We start from the raw sequence: 22,349 nt of genomic DNA on the forward strand, positions 1-22,349 counted from the left end.
AGGGAATTGATCCTCCTCGACCTATCCATCGTTGAGGGTAATGATCATTTAATGATTGCTGTACTGGTTGACCAAATCAATGATCTTAGCAAGTAAACATTAGAGTTTGTGTAAACATATCAAATAGATATCAGCAATGTTCTTATGCTGTGTTGACGAAATACCAGTTCGTTATCATTTTATATGCTTATTATAATTAATTAATTAAATTAATCTTGCTTATAGCATATGTTGGTAAATTTTTGCGAAAAAAAGCTGAATCACCCTGTATATCATAGAACATATACAGAGTTTAAAGATGTATCCACTTTAAATACTTCTTAATGATCGTTAAAACAAATAAACTAATAATTATGTTAATGAAATTTGTGCTGTTGAAAATGTTATATTAATATAATCTTTCGAAAAAGTTTATTGTGGCTAAATATAAAGAAAAAAAACTAATACTATTATAAAATACACAAGCCACAAACGTTATATTTTTATGATATATTAATTTTGCAATCAATGTTAAAATGATTTATTAACTATGTTACATTTTACTGTATTTTATTACAAACAGATGGTAAACATGATTTTTAAAAATTGAAAGAGATAATTTATGTTTACTGCTAGTTATAATGATAAAAATAAAAGACTCAAAGAACAGTATTCATACAAAATATTTTCCATAAGTATACATATATTGTATGTATAAATCAAGGTTTTAAACACTGTCAGAAAAACAAAATATTACTATATTTATTTTGTAGCTTCACATGTATTGTATTATTGTACATATACATATAATATAGAGATCGATACGAATTACAACTAAAATGAGATTCTGTGTTTATACAACGAAGAAAATATTCTTAATTATTCTGGAAGATTTGAAATAATAAGTACTTAATGTGCGAGTATTATCATTTCTATAATGAGTCTTTTCTAAACGGAAAATTTCGCGAAAATGTTACAAATCTAAAATGACACATGATTTACAAATCTAAAACAATATTAAAAGTACACGAACTTAAACACTTTTATAAATTGAATCATGTATCTATTTGATGGAAATGTAAATAGAGATGACTTTAGTGAAAAAAGAGAAAAACTCTTGTAATTGACATACGTTTCCTACATACACCAAATACATTATGTATGTTGTTACTTTCTAAAATTCACTAATCTGCTACCATCACTCTGTATTTCAGAACGCCAAGCATAGGATTTCAAAAAAATATCACTTTTTTAAAAAAGTTTTTTATTTATTTCATCAATATAATAAGACTGTTTTCTAAATCTGTAACTAATTCTAACATTGTCATTTGTTTGGCAGATAGAGCAATAATGACAATCCTTTAAACATTATTTAATGATACGTATAAAAAGGTCCTTGTTTTTTTACAAAATTTTTTATCAAATTTAGCTTGTATAAATATATAATGTCAACACGATGAAGTGTGTCTGTCATTGCAGTACGGACAAATTATTATAAGAGGAATGAATAGCTTCGAGCACTGTTATGGAAATGCATTTCCATTCAGTATAAACATATTATTTTTAATGAATAAATTATATACAAAATGGTATTACTAAATTAACAGCTAACTAGTTCTGGTTAATATACTAAACACAGTTAGCAGAGAGACCAGATATTTGTTTATTTGGAAACAGTATCTGCTCTCTTAGTAAGATTACAATTTAATTTTTCAAATATTCCAATTTTACATTAGTCATTTAAAATAAAGTAATAAGTTAAAAGTAACCAATTACAACAAAATGTCATGATATTTTGCATGAGAAAGATATAGATAAGGATCTAACAAATTATTTCATAGTACTATATAAAAATATTGTAAAAACCAACAGGAGATGACAAAATGAAGACATTGCATTATTGGTATACATGGTGGTATACCCAAATTATATTTCTGTTCCTAACAATTTGTTCTCAGTCTCATGTGTATCCTTTGTGCACTCACGTAAGTTTATACATCTTAGATTTCAATTTACTCATTTTGATTTAATAAGGTATTGGTATGTTTAACTTAATAAACCACAATTACTCAAATTGTTTTTGATTATAACATCGGTTACAGCATCAAACACAAACTGTATATTAGATGTGTCAGTAGCACATGTAAAATGTGTGTAAATTTGTTTCTGATCTTTTCTTTTATTCAAATTTTCGAATTTCATTTGAATGTAAGAAGCACATTCTTCATATGTATTGGCACCCTTATACTCTGGGAAACAAATAGTCAATGGGCTCCTAGTGATCTTTTCCTCAAAAAGATCTTTTTTGTTTAGGAATAAAATGATTGATGTTTCAACAAACCACTTACTATTACAGATAGAATCAAACAATTTCATCGACTCTATCATTCTATTCATTTCTTCATCCTCTGCAAGAACCAAGTCGTATCCACTTAATGCAACACAAAATATGATTGCAGTAACTCCTTCAAAACAGTGTATCCATTTCTTTCTTTCTGATCTTTGACCACCCACATCAAACATTCTGGTAGAGCAGAAAATTTCTTAGTAATGTTTCATAATACAAAATTAATAAAAACATCTTGAAATAAACTTACTTAAAATGTAAGCCTTTGAAAGAAAAGTGTGTTTCTACTATTCCTGTTGTTTTCACACGTGTTCTAAGAACATCTTGCTGAGTAGGAATATAATTAGGTTGTGCTATACGATCTAAAGCATTAAGGTAATATGCCGCAGAATCATTGAGCTGATATTCCCTACTACGTGTGAAACAAAGTTGTACTCCAGCGTCCTGCCATAATCGTTTCATTAATAGTGCCAGTTCCCCAGTTAGCTCACCCTCCTCTGCTGCAGAAGCTAGGGTAAAGAATTGACGTGCTATATCCTACAACATGATTAGATTTCTCTATTACTGATAAAACATGTATGATGTAATAGTATATGAAACATTTTTATTTAAAATTAATGTATTTACCGCTTTATTAGGGTCTGCAAAGTCAATTCTAAGTTGACCCATGGCTCTAATTATTGTCATAAGACTTTGAACTGTATTACTACAAACTACAGGTTTATATTGTTCACATTCTTCTTTACTATAGCCAGTTTCATGGATAATTTTCATTTGTTTTACTATAGTAGATTTTCCAGATTCTCCAGCTCCTTAAAACGAATACATTCGTATGTTTAATAAACACGTGTTACTGTGCATGTCAAAGCGTTTGATCTTCAAATTTTTCACTTTAAAACGATGATAAAGATACCGATATTCATGAATGGAAATTATATCTGACTGCAGTTGTCGGTAATCGAGTAAGTGTTCAATACGATATACAATGATTCATTCTAAACGATGATTCAAAGATTTCAGAAAAGCGCCCGCGCTACGGTTGCACGATTGCGCAAATCCGATAATTGATCGGAATGTGAATGACGTGAAAATATTATTTGGAGTAAAAACCAAACTCGATCGAAATATTACCTTAAAGAATTGGTGGAAAAATGAGCGGAAAAAAACGTTTTGTCAATAGTAGTACAGTGCAGCGATTTACTTTTACGACGAATTATCAAAACGTCGAGGAATACGTCGTCTTCTAAGAAGCGGATATTTGCAAAACAATATCACGAACAAAGTGGAGAAAGAAATGAAAGAATAACGATGGAACGATTCTTGCAAGGAGAAAGTATATAAACGAAAAGAAAAGGAGTAGAAATTACCAAGCAAGAGGAGCTTGACCTCACTGGCGGCCCGTTCCCCATCGGCTCTGAGATCCTTGTCGATTTTCTTAGACCTTTCCGCAGCTTCTTTCTCGCCGGTGGTGCTCACCGCACAACCCATTCTCGCCGGTCGTTCTTTCTATTCGGTGAAGAAAGAACGAGCACCATGCACGGTGCTCTTCGGAATAATCGGTTATTCGCCGCGCTCCCGTGTATGACACTTGTTGCACGGACGTGTGGGAACCGCCCGCACGCGGTTGTGCTCGCATACACACACTGATCGGATGTACAGCCTTGTACACTTGCTTATACGTCCCTCGTCAATGTAGCTATTATCGTTCAATACGTGCATACGTGCAATCTATTTCTCGTGATCACTCGCTGCTCCCCGTGATCCCGTCAAAAACGATGACAATGGACCAAAACTGCACGAACCTGCGATACCGGCACAATCACTTTACATACAGTTCGTGTACCCTCCTTCCTTGCTCTACAGGACACAGTCAGGATTTGTCGAGATCCCTCGATCACGATCAACGGCCAATCCATGCTAAGATCGCGAGTCCTTTCTAGCCAATGGAAACGCTACAGGGATTGTATTTGTTCGAATTCCAGGCGCCATCTGTGTCTACGAAATCCAGAATCGAAGATCGGTCCGACAGCGGGAGGATCATCTCATAACTTAATTCATTCGATGATTATGTTCTGAATCATTTGGGCCCGCGGGCCCCAATCGAATACATACACGGATTCGTATATTAATGTAAAACAATATAAGTTATGGTATGTTTATTGATCGAAATTAATTAAGAATTATATCTTATCTTGATAAATATTTATACCAATATGCTATCTTAGGAAGCTGTTATATTATATCATAGATTAAAATCGGACGTAACATCATCGGACGTAATAACATTTTCTAGATAAAAAGAGATAAGTATAGTTATATTTATATTCAATATAGAAGTAAGTTTAAAATTAATCAAATATCATAAAAAACAGATACGTCATTAACTGTATCGATGTTATTTTATGTTATATTTTCAATACGTAATAATGACTAATAAAACACAATTCATATTATTTATATGATAAACGAGAGTGTTAGAAGAATAGGAAAGCGTAAAATTGTTGTATTTGGACCCTGAGCTAGTTTCATTCAATTGTCAGGTTCATTATATAAGTCTATTTATACATTCCATTAATAACAGTTGACTAATCGGAATCGGCCCAACATTTCACTGGATTCGATCATTTTTAAATTTCTGTGAACTCTTTACAATACGTCCTCTTCCATAGTCCTAAAATTAACTTGCAATTTGAATTCTTATTGTAAATTGCATTCGTTTTTGTTTTTAATGATAAATTATGTACAAATAAAAATTTGTTTAGCAAGACAATTTCATTTGATTTTTATTCTATTTACTCTTCTGAATTATCGTTCTTAATATGCTTATGTTAAATTCCTTTTAACAAAAATCTTACTCACCCTTATCATATTCAATAAATTATCACACAATTCTGATCATGAATGATTCAAATTTAATGTCCGTTACTTATTTATATTTAACACAACTATAGCTGCTTGTATGTGTATTCAGTCGACGACCCGTAATTGTCTTTCGTGATCAATTAGTACAACAAGCTTTCATGAGTGAATATGAATCCGCGCATCCGATCTGTCTAAGATCATGGGATCTTTAAAAATTTTGGTAAGTGTAAATCTGCCGTTTAAACCGTTTAAAATTTAAAAATTCGAATTCAAAGCTTAAAAATCAAATTTAATTTTTTAATTCAAATTTATAATGTTATATTTTAAATGATTATATTTTTATGTTACCTCAGCTTCTCTTCAGCTACATCAGTTTCATTTCTATGCACATTTCGTTAACCGATCATTTCGACGAAAAGTTAAAGCAGACAAAAGTTGAGATAGCCAAGCTCTATTTTCGAGAAGAACCACCAGGTAAAAGAAATCAATAAACAGACTAAATATTCATGTTAGATATTTCTAAAGCTGCTTTAAAATATGGTAATCGTAGTTCATAAACAATTCTACGATGTAAAATGGGATGAATTATGGTCAAAGAAGATCTACAATAATCCACCTTTCATAGCGAATATATACGACAAGATACTTTTAATAGAAGCAAATCGTTTCATAGAATTTTCACTTAATTCTCCTTCTTCTAATCATACCTTGTCGCAAGGAATAATCCCAACTCTTAATAATGGTTCCATTAAATTTGTCAGGGTAGGTAAATTAACGCTAATCACGATTACTTAAAATCACATTCGATAGTAAGTCATTTCAATTAATATGCTACAGAGTATCGTTTGGAAAAGTGTACTTTATCTACTAATTTGTTACGAAACTGGATCGTGTAATATCTATACAAAAATGGATAATTTGCAATTAAAATATCGGCAGACCATTCAACATAAAGGATGTCCTACGGATGCCAATTTCTTCGTTCGTTCCAATCGACTTTATCTGGTAGTAGCCGATAACATTGGTCAATTTTCCGTACCTTCTTTGTAAGCGAAATTAGTAAACCATACATTTTGTAATTATTGTGCCTCGAAATTCACATATATTTTATATTAATGTAGAATATATCATTGGAGAGAAACGTATATGGATATAATAAAGGAAGTGATGACCATCGCCGCGATATCGGTCACTACGTTCAAATATAAGCAATCGACGATTATAATATTCGCACAGAATAATAGAGATGCATCCGGAATCGGTTCCATGGTGTACGAGTTTAAGGAAACTAGCCTGGATACTATACAATTTTTGGAAACTTCCAATCCGATTTCCGTTCATCATTACAAACATGCGGACTTTAATTTCATTTTGCTAATAAACGAATATACACCGAGCAACTTGCTTTGGTGGGATGGTTGGTTTTTCTTTTTGCTCGTTTTCATTTACTTATTATCGATTTATGGAGAACTTATTCTTTTAGGACACGAACTATTAAGCTGGCAACAGTTGCCAGAAATAAGAACACTCAGTTTAGTCAGCATAGTAAATATGAATGATGACACCTTTTTCTTTGTAGCATATGATGTAAGCATAGAATTTGATAACTAATCAACGATTACGGAATTTTGTTCGTAAATACTAATTGTGTCACAGAACATCTTGCAACTGTACAAGTTTGAAAATGCATCGGATTATATCTTAATACATACTATGAAGCTAACCGATGGAATTCTGATTGATATACGAACTCAAGTCGACAAGTCCACGATAATTATGGTGCTGGTTGTTATTAACTCGGATAAAACTTATAGCGTAGAATCGTGGAAGTTACGCATTGAAGAAATTCCCTCTGGTTAATTATTCTGCTTAAAACAATAGCCCTCCAAAATTATGCATTAATTTAGTTACTGTAATGGTATTTTCAGAACATTCGATTAAGGAAAGTGATACTTTATCGAAAAATTTGGCGGAACTGGTTGAGATATTGCTACAAAGAGAACTTTTCGTGGAAGAAGCTGAGTCTTTATGGCCCCTTTTGCAACCAGTACAAGAGAACTTAACGATATCGCAATCTTTCGTTTTGCCAAATTTAATATTAGATGCAGGAAGTGTAAATAACATCGACATCTTCGTAAACGAAGACATCGTTGCGCCTGGCGTGATGGAACAACGCTTAGAAAATTTAATCCACGAAATTGATGATGTTTTATCATCTAACGAATATTTAACGATAAACAACACGAATTCTATAAATGCAGATATTCTTGTCGATGGAAATGCATTCATTGAACAATTGCAGATTGATAGAATGATTGTAGATTTTCTTAATGATGTTGATATGCATTCGAACAATAATTCGGATAAGATACAAGAATTTTCGCAGAAAAGAAATATCACTGTAAATGATCTTAAAGTAGATTCCATTTGTGGAATCCCATATCAGTGTATGTTCAATATTATTTTATCTAATAATAACAATGTCCCGATGATATGAAAGAATATATATATATATTTATCAAAAATATGATGTCGTTTTAGATTGGGCTTTAACCAATGATACATCGAGAATGAACATAAATATAGAGAAAGATGAAATTGAATTTTCAAACAATATCATATATTTAAATTCAAATATATCTTTAACAAATTTAAACGTAAAAATGTTAAACGGCATAAATATCAATGATCTCTTCAATGAATTATTTATCATTAACCGTAATCAGAGAATTGAAGGTAGATTTCAAACCAAAGCAAATCATCTGAGATGAACTCTTTGATTTAATAGGCCGATATTTAAATATAAATTAAATTTTTTAGGAAATGTTACCTTCAATAATATGTTAAAAATCTACAATTTTATGGTACAAATGTTGAATGGAAAACCATGGAATAACTATATGAACACAAAAACCAATCAAACTTTTGGTAACTTTACCATGAGAAAGCTTCAAGTGGAAAATTTATATACCGATTCGATAAATGGTGTTCCGGTTTCAGAAGCAGCGCGAGTATCCTCCGTCAACGTAATCAAAGGTATACGAAGTATGATTAGTTCAATTTTTGAAATCTTTTCGTACTATCTACATTCACACGAAGTTTTCTCATGTTTCACAGGGGAAACGAAAATTGCGAAATTACACGTAACAGAGAAACTTATAGTTGATTCAAGCATTAACTCACCGATAGGTCCGTCACATCAAATTTACTCTAATGTCACTATTTATGGTAACTTGAACATTGGAACACTAGATCTAGACAAGTACACAAAAATCTTTCTAAATAATGAAGAAATAGATCTAACTAACGTCTTTGGTACCTTTTGGACGAAATCGACTGATCAAATAATCGAAAACGATGTCATTTTTGAAAATAATTTAACTATAGATCGTTTGAATGCAAAATACATAAATGGATTTTCTGAAGATGAATTTTTGTACACTACTGCAAGTATTATTCCAGAACATTTTAAAAGGCTACATTTTGAAAACGTTCACGTAGACGATATGTTTTTCACCGAAGAAGAGGGCGATAATCTTTTTGAAATCGCTCCAGAATCAGTCACCATTCGAGAAGGATTGCACCTAAAGCATCTACGTGGAAACCAATTATTGACTGGCGTCTTTAATGGCCTCCTAGTAGCTGACATTTTAAACGGAAAGGAGCCATATATTTTTCCAGACGATATGAATTTCTTGACAATTCAGACTAAACAAATAAACATAGACGAGCTTAATTTCCCTTTCTTCTTACAGAATGCAAGAAATGTTAGCAAAGGTCAGGGAACGAAGTTCATAAAGACTCCAGAATTTCATGTAGAAAATCTTTATGTTGAAAAGATTAACGATCTTGAAATGAAGAAACTTTCATTGTTAAAAGATATGAAAATACCTGACATAAAAGATTTGGTAATAAATGGTAATCTAACGGTTAGAGATGATTTAAAAGTAGCTCAAATTGGTGATCAGCCATCGATGAACTATTTAAGGAATATCCATAAAAAAAATGTGTTTAATAATAAAAATACGATAATATTCCAAGAATTAACTGTACGGAATATTACGTTAAAATCTCTGCATGGTCATGACGTGAACGATATTTTCGAAAGTTTCCTTTCAAAGTCTAGAGAACAAAATATATCTGGGAAGTTCACTTTTTACAAAGTTACAACCGATAACATTAAAACTAACTTCATCAATAATCGGAACATCTCTAAGTTGACATGGATCGACAAGCCTCTATTTCTAATGAAGGATATTAAATTTGATGATTTATTTGTAGAAGGGGATGCTATAACAAAGACTTTAAACAATATCGATGTTAACGAGGTAAACACTGAAATATGAATTCATGATACCTTTGTTTTCTTATTATTCAATTGAACTCAGTTATTCGAACATTTTATTACAGTTGTACGAGAGCATGCTTAACATACCAGTATCAAGAATTATTGATTTAAAAGTAAACGGGAACATTTCTTGGGATTTTCCCTCAACAAGTTCTGCTTCTTTGACATCGTTATTCGAAAACGCGGTAACTACAACTACAAATCAAACTATTCACGGTGACACCATTTTTCAGGGAAATATATCAGCATCGACAATTGCGGGGCAATGTAAAGAAATCGACGAAATACGTGATATCATTGTAGACGCTGTGATAGACGATAAAGACATCGAAATAATTGGCCAAAAGATTTTTAAAGATAATCTAGATATCGATACTATTTCAATGACCGATGATATTGATGTTCCTATGATTAATAATATCGATATTTTCGAATTTAATAATTCTGTAGCGAGGAAAAGTAAAAAAGAAGTAATAACTGGAACTATAACATTCCTCGATGATGTAGCGATCGATCAAATCCTTGTTAACGATGACGTTCATAATGTTCCTTTGAATGGGGTAGCTCTGGTGACTGATAAATTACCTACGTATACATCTTTAAAAGATCTTGTTATATTGGAGGATATATATTTAAAGAATCTAGATGAAGTAAATTTTGATGAATTTTTAAAAAATCGTGTAACCATCGACAGAGAACACGAAATACTTGCTGACGTACAATTTGATGACACTGTTGAAATAACAGGTATATAATTATAAATAGATCGCATTAAAGATCAGATAACTATTATTTCCTTTTCCATTAAGTTTTTAAAGCTGCAGGTTCATTATTTCAATTGTAAAGCATATACGATACTTACGTAATTACGTAAATTATATGAATTATTTAATATATACCTTAAATTCTTAGATTACAATATTTTCAAAAAATCTTAGGGAACACGAATCTCTCGCGAATTAATGGCATCTATCCCTCCGATTTGGTTCTGAATGAAAGAAAGGAAACACAAGTGGTATCTGGTTCGAAAATCTTTGAAGAAAACGTCGTAATAAATGGCAATATTTACACATCGTTCGTTAATGAAGTAAACGTATCGTTAGAATACTCTAATGGTATACAAAACGACGAAGACGTGGAAATCATAGGAGACTTGGTAATGTTGCTTGATTTCAATATTTGCAAGCGGTATAATATATTAAAAAATTGGATATTTCTAGATTTTCGAGTCGAAAGCGAAGGTTCCAGAAAATGTGTTTGTTTCGAACTTAATGAATGGAATAAATTTAAATACTATTTTCTACGATTTACAACAAGAGACACGTCGGAACCTCCACATGTTCACGCAGAATGAATCTGAGATAGAGAAGAACATTGTTCGATCTACTTCGATTTCTGAAAATCTCGGCAATGTTTTCTTGTATTTGGAGCAGGTAGATGAAAAGTTAAAAATTCAGGCGCCCAACATCAAGAAGATTGATGTTGTTTATTACGAAAAAATCACAAAGCTGAACATGTTTGGAGAAGAACCAGGATCTCTTTGCGGACTTCCAGATAATTGTTCTTGTCCCACTGAATATATAGCTGAGCTCACCGAAAACGATTGTTACATGCGAAGAATAAATAATAATAAAATAATACGAAATTATCACGAATTTCACGGTACATTTGGTATAAATGTAGTATCAAACACAATATCATATAGCCGTGAATGTACTTCAAACAATAGCAAAAACGAATTCATCATGATTTCTTGGATTAAATCTGGACTGGTCGGTACAGAAGAAACGTTAGCTAATATAAAGGAAACGTCTTTAAAAATTCGAGGTTATATAAAGGACGCAAAGATTTTCACAACACATGATAGTATGACATTTAAAACTAATAAAAACTCTTAAGATAAAAACTATTAAACTAATAAAATTATTTGTATAATTTTTGTTAAACAGTACATAACATATTTATATATGTATATATTTTAGATGCAGCTTTCGTAGTATTGGCAGTATATTATGATACACTACTCGCAACACATCACACAAATTCTGTAATTTACAAGATTGATTTTGAGAACAATAATTTATCGTTGTACCAGAATATATCCACCGATGGAGCTTGGGCTATCGACATTTTCAAAGCAAATCATCGCGACATATATCTGTTGCTCGGTTGCTTCGGAAATTCCGAGAAATCGTATCTGTATAAGTTGGACACTATTACCTCCAAAGTAATGAGCACTTCGTCTTTAATTATTTTATAAAAATATTTTGGGCGATGATCTGATATAGGTATTATTTTTTAGTTTATTATAATAAGAAGCTTTGAAGGTAAAACGCATAATGTGAAAAGTCTCATCCAAGAACAGGATTGTTTCGTTTTGGTAGACGATTTTGAAACGAATGCGATAAATATCTTTTATTATGATCCAGAATTTGATAATTTTTATGACTATCAAAGTCTATTTCATGATTCGCGAATCCATGGAGTAGAATGTTTCTATACAGATGGTACGAGCAATATTAATTGATATTACGCTAAAATAACATTCACATTGTAATATAGTAAATTTTAAATCATATCTAAGATATTATCTTATTTCAGATTTTGGGAAGAGCGACTCCTTTATCATCGTTACGACGGAGAACGATCAGTTTTACATTTACGAATATATGTATGCTCAGGTAAGTTTCTATTGATCCATCAATTAAGTTGTTGAAATAATTTAGCTTATATGTATATGTAGATTGTGTCACAAAATGGTTATTTTCAGAAGTTTCAATTGAAAATACACCACCGCATGGATGATTTACAAACGATGGTGCCATTCTATCATTTAGAAAATTACTATATTTTTAAGGGTACAAGCACGAATAGCACGACATTGAAAATAATAAAGCAGGGACCCTAATAATATTTTACAAAAACTTCAGTATATGAATTTATTTACCGTTATCGATGTATTATCTATAAACTAATGTACACACACACACACATACATGGTATGCAATATAGTGTAAAATAAATTAGAACATACATGTATATATATATATGTTATATATATATATATATAACATAAATCTGTAATTATATGCATCAAAGTATTAATATATTTCTAGTATTTAATATGTATACGGTTGTATTTTATTGTTCTGGATTGAGACACCTATAATATTTTCATCTAAAAAAATATATTTAGTGTTAATCGAATTGCGCCAGCGCGATTCAGACGAAAGTATTGGACTTTAATTCGTTCGTTTCTACAAAAGAGATTTAAGGGACAACCAATGGCATAAAAATTATCACACGGAAATACAAGTAATTAAATCAATTAAATAGCAAAAATTTTCAGAATAGGCGTAATAATATTGCACGACGAATTCTGTGACTGTCGGAATATTAAGTGTTAAGGTTTCAGTTTTTCACAAAGTGGAAGCCATCGAAACACATTGCAGGTTCTTCATTGTTGCTGTGTGGCAGTATATTCAAAGTTTTAAGGTACATACAAGTATAAAAAGTGTTTCTTTATATACAGAAAGATTAAAAATGTTGCAAAATCAATGATTTAAAATGAAACTGTCAGGGTATCATATCACCATAGACGGGTAACTTTTATTTGTCTGTAATTAACCGTAAGCAAATTATAGTTCAAATATTAGTGTATGTAGATTAACTTATTTAATATAATTACGGTAGATAGAAGCTCTTCATCGACTTCAAAAAATTAAAACATATTCAACGAAATTTAATTGTCTCCTTATATTCTGCATGTTTTTTTTTGGTTATGTTAATCTATGATGATTTGGCATAATAAAACATTTAACAATTCATTAACGCGATACTGATAATATTGTTACAATCGATTTTGCTAAAGTTAAAACAATAATTTTAAGTTTTCCTTTTAACGAAATCTTTTTATTCTTTTAATCGGTAAACTATTTTAAGGTTATGACACGTATCAAAAATCTTCCATTACTAAATGATATTAAACACCCTATGTTTGTGTCACCGTTATAGCGTAACGTGTAATTATACTATAATTAAATTTGTCATTCCAAACAGAGCAGTTCCTTAAAGGCAGTAATGGCTGTCAAGGGGCTGGTAGCAGCAATTGTTCAATTCTTAACCCAACAATTAGAAGAAGGTGATATTACAGCAGATTCTCGAGAGAGCCTTGAAGTAGCAATACAGTGTTTAGAAAGTGCTTATAATGTACAAGCATCTGATACTCCAACAAATTTTAACTTATATGAAATATACAAGTCTTCCATCGAAAATGCAAAGCCCAATTTAGCTCCAGAAGCTACTCCAGAAGCAAAAACCGAAGCTGAAAGATTAAAAAATGAAGGAAATGCTCTCATGAAAGCTGAAAAACATCATGAAGCTCTTACTAATTATACAAAGTATATATTTTTTGTTTGAATAAAGATATATATTTTTCTATAAACATTGTAATACTGTTTACATAATAGTATAATATTGTTTGTTTAGAGCAATTCAATTAGATGGTCGTAATGCAGTATATTATTGTAACCGTGCTGCAGCATATAGTAAAATTGGCAATTATCAACAAGCAATTAAGGATTGCCATACTGCATTATCCATTGATCCTTCGTATAGTAAAGCATATGGACGATTAGGTTTAGCATATTCTAGTCTCCAAAGACATAAAGAAGCTAAAGAAAGTTATCAGAAAGCTTTGGAGATGGAACCTGACAATGAAAGTTATAAAAATAATTTACAAGTAGCAGAAGAAAAATTAGCTCAGCCAAGCATGAGCAATATGGGATTAAGTGGAGGTACATTGCCAGGCATGGATCTCAGTTCACTCCTAAGTAACCCTGCTCTTATGAACATGGCCCGTCAGATGTTATCTAATCCAGCACTTCAAAACATGGTGAGCAATTTTATGAGTGGTCAAGTAGAACAAGGAGGACATATGGATGCTCTTATAGAAGCGTAAGTATCACTCATACTTTTCAATCATTTGCTATCTAATATCATTAAAAAATATATCATATTTAAAAATTTTGTAGTGGTCAACATTTTGCTCAACAATTACAAAATGCGAATCCTGAATTAATTGAATCCTTAAGAAGGCAAATGGGAGGAAATCCAAATGATCCAGATCCACCACAACAAAATTAAAAAATCTATGATTATGATATATTTTAAAAATTCCACATAAAATGAAAATAACTAAATTTAATTGGAACACATACATAGTTACAGAACAGTGTGTATCATTTTTAATATGAAAATGTGAAAAATGATGATTAAGATTAACTTACATTATCACTATCTTAAAATGATATTCATATACATATACTATACAAATTTTCCTATGACTGAATTATTGAACAGAATATGATAATTTGTTTTTTGGATGTGTGCTGATGATGTTTGATATGTGAAGATTAAATAATAAATGTTATAATATAGAATATAGTGAATATTTCGTGAATGAGATAGATATTCCAACATGTACTGTGTTGCTTTCTATGTCTTACAACATCGCTTTGAATCTATTCTAACTGATTTGTATAGTACAATACATTTTCTTACTTACCATAAAAATAATTTCTGTTTGATAAATTACTATGTTTTGAAAATTAAAAAGAAATTATGTTTCTTACCACCTACTTTAATGATAGTTATTTTGTTTTAAAATTGTGAAAGTATCAGAAAATTCAAAATATTTAAAAAGTTATAATGTTAGCTACCTTCACAATGAAAAATGTACATAATTAAATACATTCTAAATACGTAACAATCATATTATTAAATACTTTCAAAATATATTTCCTGTATCATTTCTTCAATTATTTCGCAACTAGTATTATATATAATGTAGAAATGTTATTAAAAGAAATAATCACTATGAAATAAAAAATACATTTTTAATCCAATAAGTGTATATTTAAGAAAATAATACAAATCCTCAGAGCCTTATTTCATACATTTTTTCAAATTAATAAAACGTACATGTCAATTCTGTGTGCGTCATACACTATCACGATCGTATGTCGTATACAGTGTACAGTAGTGACATCACTTTTATTTAGTGTATCAAAGCATACATATAAAAACACAAACTTTTTTAAACTTCATACTCTATTTTGTTTTCATATTTGCATGTGTATGTAAATTCATATTTATGGATAATTGCAAATTCATACACTATTCGCCTTCACAAATAAATATCACAATCGATTAGTCTATTCGTATATTCTCATCCTGGAGAATGACTTTTTCTATTATGTTGTAAATTACATCTGTCATTCCTGAATTTCCATGAAACCGGTAAATTATTTGAAAAATAAAGGTAAAGTGATATAATGATAAGAATAAGACGATAATATTATATGAAAACATAACGTTTCATTCTTTTCTTATATCGGCTAAGTTTAATTTTTTAGGCGTGTTTGCATTGTTCATTCGAAATTATATGCCACACATTATCATATCAATCTACGAAAACATAAGTGTATGTAAGTAATGTTATATCTATTACGTGAATTATACATATAATTTATTACTCGTATGCTTTTTTAATAAAAGATAATGTTCATTTTATCAGAAAAACAATAATTATATATATATAATGAAAATTAAATCGATCTTAAAAGCAAATAGTTTATTCATACTAGTTTTTTATTCGTTTCATGATTATGAAGTTAATGTCATGATTTTCACGTGTTACATACAAGGGGCGCTGGGTGACGAAGCTGCGATGCAGCATTATTTACATATTTTCCAACCCTTCCCGTCATTCACCCACATATACATACATCCGTGAAACATGATGTTGCATGCGCAAAGTCCCTCTACAGGTTCCTGATATGCGCGGTGGCGTATGATTCGTTGGTTTTGTAGCATTGCCCAGGAACGTATCATTAAATGGTGCGTAGATTAGACATCTATATATTCATAGACAGATTAGACTAGCTGATTAGACATAAAATAAGATTTTATTCAAATTTATAATAATAATACCAAATTTTTGAAACATATTCATATTATTATCGATTTTCTAGTATTACTATATTAACATCGTAAATAAAACTACTTGGTAAATAAGAATTGTTATAACAATACGTAGATAGGCTCAGAAACGTTTTAATAAATGTAAAGTTGATAAAGACATATGTTTTTTTAATTTTGTAAAAATATTCATGATTAATAATTTTACTTATAATGTTCTATGAATATTTGGTTTCAAACGCGCTTACAATTCTTCTGCTATGAAAATTTAATCATATAAAATACATACTGTGTTTGATAAATATCGTGACAATTTTTATGGAAAATTGGCCGGGAAATATTTGCAATTCTAGGAAAGGGGGTTTCAAAAACAACAATACGATCCTGAGTATAATGCTCCCCCCTCACTAGCCGATTGCCGCACACTCACAGATTGAGGTGTGGCCATCGAAGGCTGCCATCTTCTTGACTTTCTGTCGCTTAACATTTCAGGTAAATACGCAATTATTTCTTAAGTAATACTGGTTGGAGTAGTGTGAGAGTGTGCTGTGATGTGTGTCCGGGTGGTTTAAGCGTGCTACATGTCGCTTTGTTAACGGCGCAACGGGGAACTCTGTGTGTCAAGGAGGGAAAAAACGTTCTCCTCCTCCTGTGATAGAGAGAGGGCCGAGGGAGTGCCATGCGTTACGAATCTACAGCATCTTCGCATGACGACCGTTTAATTCAACATACGAGAAGCTACACGCTGTCCACCGCGACTACATTCAATCACTGATTTGGGATCGTTTCTACCAGTTCAAATACGACCTGGGCTTTAATTCAGTATGTAAATCGTCCCCCAGGCTCTAGACCCCTGCGTCGCTATCCTGTCGCACCCCTAGCGCCCCCATCCTCCACCTCTTAGGCTTAAATCCCCTCCTCTCTCCCCTGGTTTCGGCTGTGCACTTCCGGCTGTGCAAAATTCGGCAAAAAGCTCTCCGGATACGTGTCTGGAAACCTAGTAAGTAAATATCTGTGTCACGGCTTCATCTTGACATTCCTTCGCCGTCGTTTACCCTGTCAGAACTGCGATAAACAAAAGGTCCGGTACGTTGTTTGATATGTTAGAAATCATCGTGTTATTATCCATTCTTCAAAATATCCGCGTACCCTTAATTCTGCTTTTACAATTTACATCTTTGGGATGATTTCATCGGAATTTCCGAATGCTAATAAAAGTACTAGGTGAACATACATCGATTTTCGGTTAACAATTGGCTTCTGTATACTTGGAAAATATGTGTATATATATATTCTAAGTATATATTTGTTATATATATATATATATATATATATATATATATATATATATAATTTCCATTTTAAATATTCTATATGTGTGATAAACCAAAGTTTGTAATAAGTCGTATGATCTTTATTTAGTTTAATATAAAGTGAATAATTTAATTTCTGAAGAATACTAAAATGAAATACTATACCATTGTGTAATCAACAGTTTTTGTAATACTCAAATATGATGCAAAATTTAAAGATTTATATAAATTGAATTGCCTTAATATTAACATATACAATCCTCATTTGCATTGCTTTTGCTATACACTAGATTCTTTAATGCTAAAGTCCTTGCTTCTGATCTGTATGAAAACTTTTAAATTAGAATCTCCTCTGTATATTAACAAGTGTGACATATAAAACAGAAGAATGTCTGCGTTATAACAAAAATATACTTTTAACAAGTAGGATTCTATATTAAAAAGTTTTAGTACTCTAATTTATATCATAACATACATATATTTCTTAAATATACATGTTTATTTATTACTGTCTTTAAATAAATAGTGAATAATCATAACTTCTCTCATTAAAATATTATAAAGCATCTTAACTGTGTACAATATGAATGTGTTGCCTATTACATTTAATTTATGCTTTTCAAAAATAATTTTTCCTGGGTACACATGTTTCTTAATAGTGCATGTTTAATACAGAAAAGTACCAATCTTATGTGTTTATGCATGTTCTTTGAAGACATCATTATTCTTTTGTAAGGCATAAGGTATGGTCTTACATATGATATATTAATATGTAAAGACCTTTGTATATGAATTAAGAAATTGATTAAATAATATATATAATATATATTTCCTTTTTTACACACATCGTAGTTAAAGCTCTACCTTATGCATTTCGGAATTCTGTAATCTTTCATCTAAATGTATACATGAAGTCATTATGATAACATTATGATAACACTATGATAACATTAAATTCACATTATATTTAGTTTTTGGTATTCTTATAAAGCCTTGTAGTGTACATATTTTTATATATATCTGAAGGAAAGAGTTATGAATCAAAATTATAAAGATGTTGTTCAATGATTATAGATTATATGTAATACTTTTGCAAACATCTAAATACATAATTGTGATAGAAACAAGACATATGCATACATATTTACATATATATGATATTTATATGACATCTGTGTAGTACATGCAGTTATTTCGCAACCTTTTATCCATTCTAACATATAAAATGTCCACTTAAAGCAGAGACGCTGAAAGAAAAACTAAAAACATGGGATGCAATATGGGCCGATGCCTCGGTCCAGACGATACGGGGTACCCTGGATCAGGTACGACCCAATCAATATCCTTTCAATCTTCAGCCCTCGTAGGTTGCTTTCTAAATAGTACTAAAGTAGATATGAAATATAGACACAAAAAGATGTTACCTATCGTACCCACTATATAAGTAGCAAACAGTTATGAAGTTAGAAGCAATTTTTAGCAATGTAAATTTAAGTAAACAGAGGGCTGTAGGGAGTGTATGCTATTATGTTTGTAATGCTAGTACTAATATAGTACTTTGTTTAAACACAAATGGATACAATATTTTCAGGTAACAAGTTTTATACCCTACGAGGTTTGAATTCAAATCATTCTTTATAGTATTGTCAAAAGATAAATTTAATTGAACAGTTTCAAAAGATTACCCTGACTTCTTTCTAACTCTATCCTGAAGAATGCTTTTTCTCTATCTTTCTCACTACTTCCTTTATGTCTTTATATCTATTTACACTTGTATTTATGTATTTAAAATTGCTTTTTATTTGTTTATGCCTTACCAAGGTGCAGGAAAAGTAGTTTCTGTTAACATTGATATTGATTAAGTCTTTTCAACATTCATCATATTTTCCATTAAGTTATTATCTTATCTTATGTGTATTATGTGTTCACTCACTGCATGCCCTTAGTTAAACTAATTTTAGGTGGTGTTTCCAAGATATTAACTCAAATAACTTAGATCCATTATCACTAGTATTTGAGTAGTCGTTAAGATACTTCATGCATTTATATTGTATACAAATGCAATTAGAATTTATTGATACAGTACAATTTACATATTAGCATTCATAATTTATAGATTTCTTATTGTATATACATATATTTGTATGTGTATATATGTATACATATAAAATGAAAAGAATAGAAGTTAGGTATATTTTTTATTATTTTACTATGATACATACCAAGATCAAGCATATATGTTCTGTATATATTACTCATCGCTACAAACAAAAATTATTAAAATTAAATACACACTCATTTTTATTTGAACAAATATATTACACAAAATTGTAATATTTATATATGGGTAAGTTATTGAAAGAATATTAAAACACATGCATACTCACTTATAACTGTTATTAAACATAACAATTGACATATTCAATATCTCTAAATTATGTACATAAAAATTTGTCAATTGATGTGAAGTGGATGTTATATTTCTATTTTCTGCATTAATATATTTTAAAGAGATCAAAGTTATATGCATAAAATTAAAATTTTAATGATGCAGGTTATATTAGAGTACTAATAAAGGAGTATTTAATGATTTACATTTTAGAATTCATGGCAGCCATTAGGAAGAAATTGGTTATCGTGGGTGATGGTGCTTGTGGTAAAACATGCTTACTCATAGTCTTCAGCAAAGATCAGTTTCCTGAAGTTTATGTACCTACAGTGTTTGAAAACTATGTTGCAGACATTGAAGTTGATGGAAAGCAGGTAAGTGCTACAAGAAATTGTTTCACATATTTAATATTTTTGTATTTTTTTCCAAATATATTAAAAGAACATTTCCCATAACAGGTTGAACTGGCACTTTGGGACACAGCTGGGCAAGAAGATTACGATAGGTTGCGTCCATTGTCATATCCTGACACAGACGTAATCCTAATGTGTTTCTCTATCGATAGTCCCGACTCCTTGGAGAACATTCCTGAGAAGTGGACACCAGAGGTGAAGCACTTTTGCCCAAATGTGCCCATTATCCTTGTTGGAAATAAAAAAGACTTGCGCAATGATCCTAATACCATCAAAGAGCTTAGCAAGATGAAACAAGAACCAGTTAAACCAGAAGAAGGTAGAGCTATGGCTGAAAAAATCAATGCTTTTGCTTATCTTGAATGTTCTGCTAAGAGTAAGGAAGGTATTAGGGAAGTGTTTGAAACAGCCACTCGGGCAGCGCTACAAGTAAGCATTATTCATTACAGGTTTGCATGAAATTGAATATAAATTGATCAGACGTTATTATAAAAACTATGTGAGTTCGTAGGTAAAAAAGAAGAAAAAGGGAAGATGTTGGCTCCTATAATTCTTGAACTGTCACCGATAATGAGACAACACTAATGGAATTGCTAGTTGCAATGAAGCTAGTTGTTATGCCGGAAGCCCCCAGCGGAAACTATAATATAACAACAACAACTTATCTTCAATTATTTTACACAATAAAACAAATCTATAAAAAAAAAAAGAAAAACTACCACAAAATACGCCCACAATATATACAATATATGCAAATTAAAATCCGTTGCAAAATTTGCAAGTGTTCTTTTATAATAATTTGCAAAGAATGTACTGTTAATTACGATTGTATCAGTTAATCCTTTATGGACTCTCTCTAATGTTGCAATAAGTGCGATCGTGTTTTAAATGAAATAAATTACTAAGAATTTGTACAAACACTACTGCAGTTTTTATAAGGATATGCTATGAGTTACAAGATATATCAATATATTAACTGTTATCATAGAAGTTACTTATCGTTTTGATCCTTATCAGAATAAAATGGTTTTCAGATATTGTTATACAAAATTATTAATACTGGGTTTTCGGTAATATGCTTTAATGAAACAAAAAAAGATGAATAAATTCGTAATTACATCTTTCTAAAGAAAAAGTTAAATATTGTTACGTGCACAAAGTTGTGAGATAAGATTAAAAAATTTAAATTTCTATGTTTAACAAGGGTTAAAATAGTAACATTTCAGATATATCATAGTATCTATTAAATTTATTATTATCTACGTAAAGAGAGCGATAAAGAACTCTTTTGTTGGTCTATATGTTTGGTCCATATAGGATTAAAGATTGTACATAAAATGTCACCATTCTTGGAATAGATGAGATATTATGCCTTCATGAATGTCCCGTGATTTTTTAAAGCATTTTTTTGTCTATTTCATGATATAAAACAACAATAAAAGTACGTATCGCTTTACCTTATTTTCTTACCATAATGTTACGAACAAATATATATAATAAACGTATCACTTTGACTTCGAGGATCAAAAGGACATAAGTACTTGTATACTTAAGACACATACGGAAAAAGAAAGAATACTGAATACTGTTTTCTACATCTTCACAATTCTTTATAAATAGTTTTACGACGTTATAATTCGTCGTATCAGTAGCGAATTGAAAAAGTTACTTCCAAGAGAAAACTCAATCATCTGTATGTAGCACTTTTTTAGTATAA

The 22,349-nt window shown here is 30.7% G+C and overlaps 4 protein-coding genes across 12 annotated transcripts; 3 read left to right on the plus strand and 1 right to left on the minus strand.

The window, feature by feature from the left end:
• Positions 1-719: 719 nt before the first annotated feature.
• On the minus strand, positions 720-4,209 carry Galphai (G protein alpha i subunit). Its single transcript, XM_072006054.1, has 4 exons — positions 3,694-4,209; positions 2,954-3,138; positions 2,577-2,863; positions 720-2,503 (listed from the first exon to the last, which is right to left on the minus strand). Exons 1-4 carry the CDS (start codon positions 3,812-3,814, stop codon positions 2,026-2,028), a joined length of 1,071 nt encoding a protein of 356 aa, XP_071862155.1. The 5' UTR covers positions 3,815-4,209; the 3' UTR covers positions 720-2,025.
• A 1,106-nt stretch (positions 4,210-5,315) lies between these two features.
• Positions 5,316-12,586, plus strand: LOC139988201 (uncharacterized). The gene is made up of 18 exons (XM_072005317.1): positions 5,316-5,408; positions 5,542-5,662; positions 5,739-5,950; positions 6,026-6,234; positions 6,310-6,605; positions 6,672-6,775; positions 6,845-7,043; positions 7,117-7,635; positions 7,730-7,924; positions 8,009-8,224; positions 8,306-9,516; positions 9,599-10,283; positions 10,475-10,692; positions 10,757-11,402; positions 11,519-11,763; positions 11,839-12,043; positions 12,138-12,217; positions 12,307-12,586. Exons 1-18 carry the CDS (start codon positions 5,388-5,390, stop codon positions 12,442-12,444), a joined length of 5,520 nt encoding a protein of 1,839 aa, XP_071861418.1. The 5' UTR covers positions 5,316-5,387; the 3' UTR covers positions 12,445-12,586.
• Positions 12,587-12,737: 151 nt separating this feature from the next.
• Positions 12,738-15,445, plus strand: LOC139988232 (small glutamine-rich tetratricopeptide repeat-containing protein beta). 3 transcript variants are annotated; one of them, XM_072005395.1, is made up of 4 exons: positions 12,738-13,138; positions 13,596-13,936; positions 14,025-14,492; positions 14,570-15,445. In XM_072005395.1, exons 2-4 carry the CDS (start codon positions 13,617-13,619, stop codon positions 14,679-14,681), a joined length of 900 nt encoding a protein of 299 aa, XP_071861496.1. In that variant the 5' UTR covers positions 12,738-13,138; positions 13,596-13,616; the 3' UTR covers positions 14,682-15,445. The 3 variants fall into 3 exon arrangements, with proteins under 3 accessions (XP_071861496.1, XP_071861495.1, XP_071861497.1); XM_072005394.1 differs by having other exon boundaries at positions 12,738-13,031; XM_072005396.1 differs by having other exon boundaries at positions 13,035-13,165.
• A 1,425-nt stretch (positions 15,446-16,870) lies between these two features.
• Positions 16,871-21,552, plus strand: Rho1 (ras-like GTP-binding protein Rho1). Of its 7 annotated transcripts, none has more exons than XM_072005403.1 (6): positions 16,890-17,009; positions 17,143-17,339; positions 19,070-19,155; positions 20,433-20,593; positions 20,678-21,061; positions 21,137-21,552. In XM_072005403.1, the coding sequence occupies exons 3-6, from the start codon at positions 19,098-19,100 to the stop codon at positions 21,215-21,217; spliced, it is 684 nt and encodes a 227-aa protein (XP_071861504.1). In that variant the 5' UTR covers positions 16,890-17,009; positions 17,143-17,339; positions 19,070-19,097; the 3' UTR covers positions 21,218-21,552. The 7 variants fall into 7 exon arrangements, with proteins under 7 accessions (XP_071861507.1, XP_071861504.1, XP_071861503.1 ...); XM_072005402.1 differs by having other exon boundaries at positions 16,926-17,009; positions 17,091-17,339; XM_072005405.1 differs by having other exon boundaries at positions 16,992-17,009; positions 17,091-17,339; positions 21,144-21,552.
• The last annotated feature ends 797 nt before the right edge of the window (positions 21,553-22,349 follow it).

The sequence above is a fragment of the Bombus fervidus genome, chromosome 6 (genome assembly GCF_041682495.2).
Source record: "Bombus fervidus isolate BK054 chromosome 6, iyBomFerv1, whole genome shotgun sequence".
In the NCBI taxonomy this organism is placed as follows: Eukaryota; Metazoa; Arthropoda; class Insecta; order Hymenoptera; family Apidae; genus Bombus; species Bombus fervidus.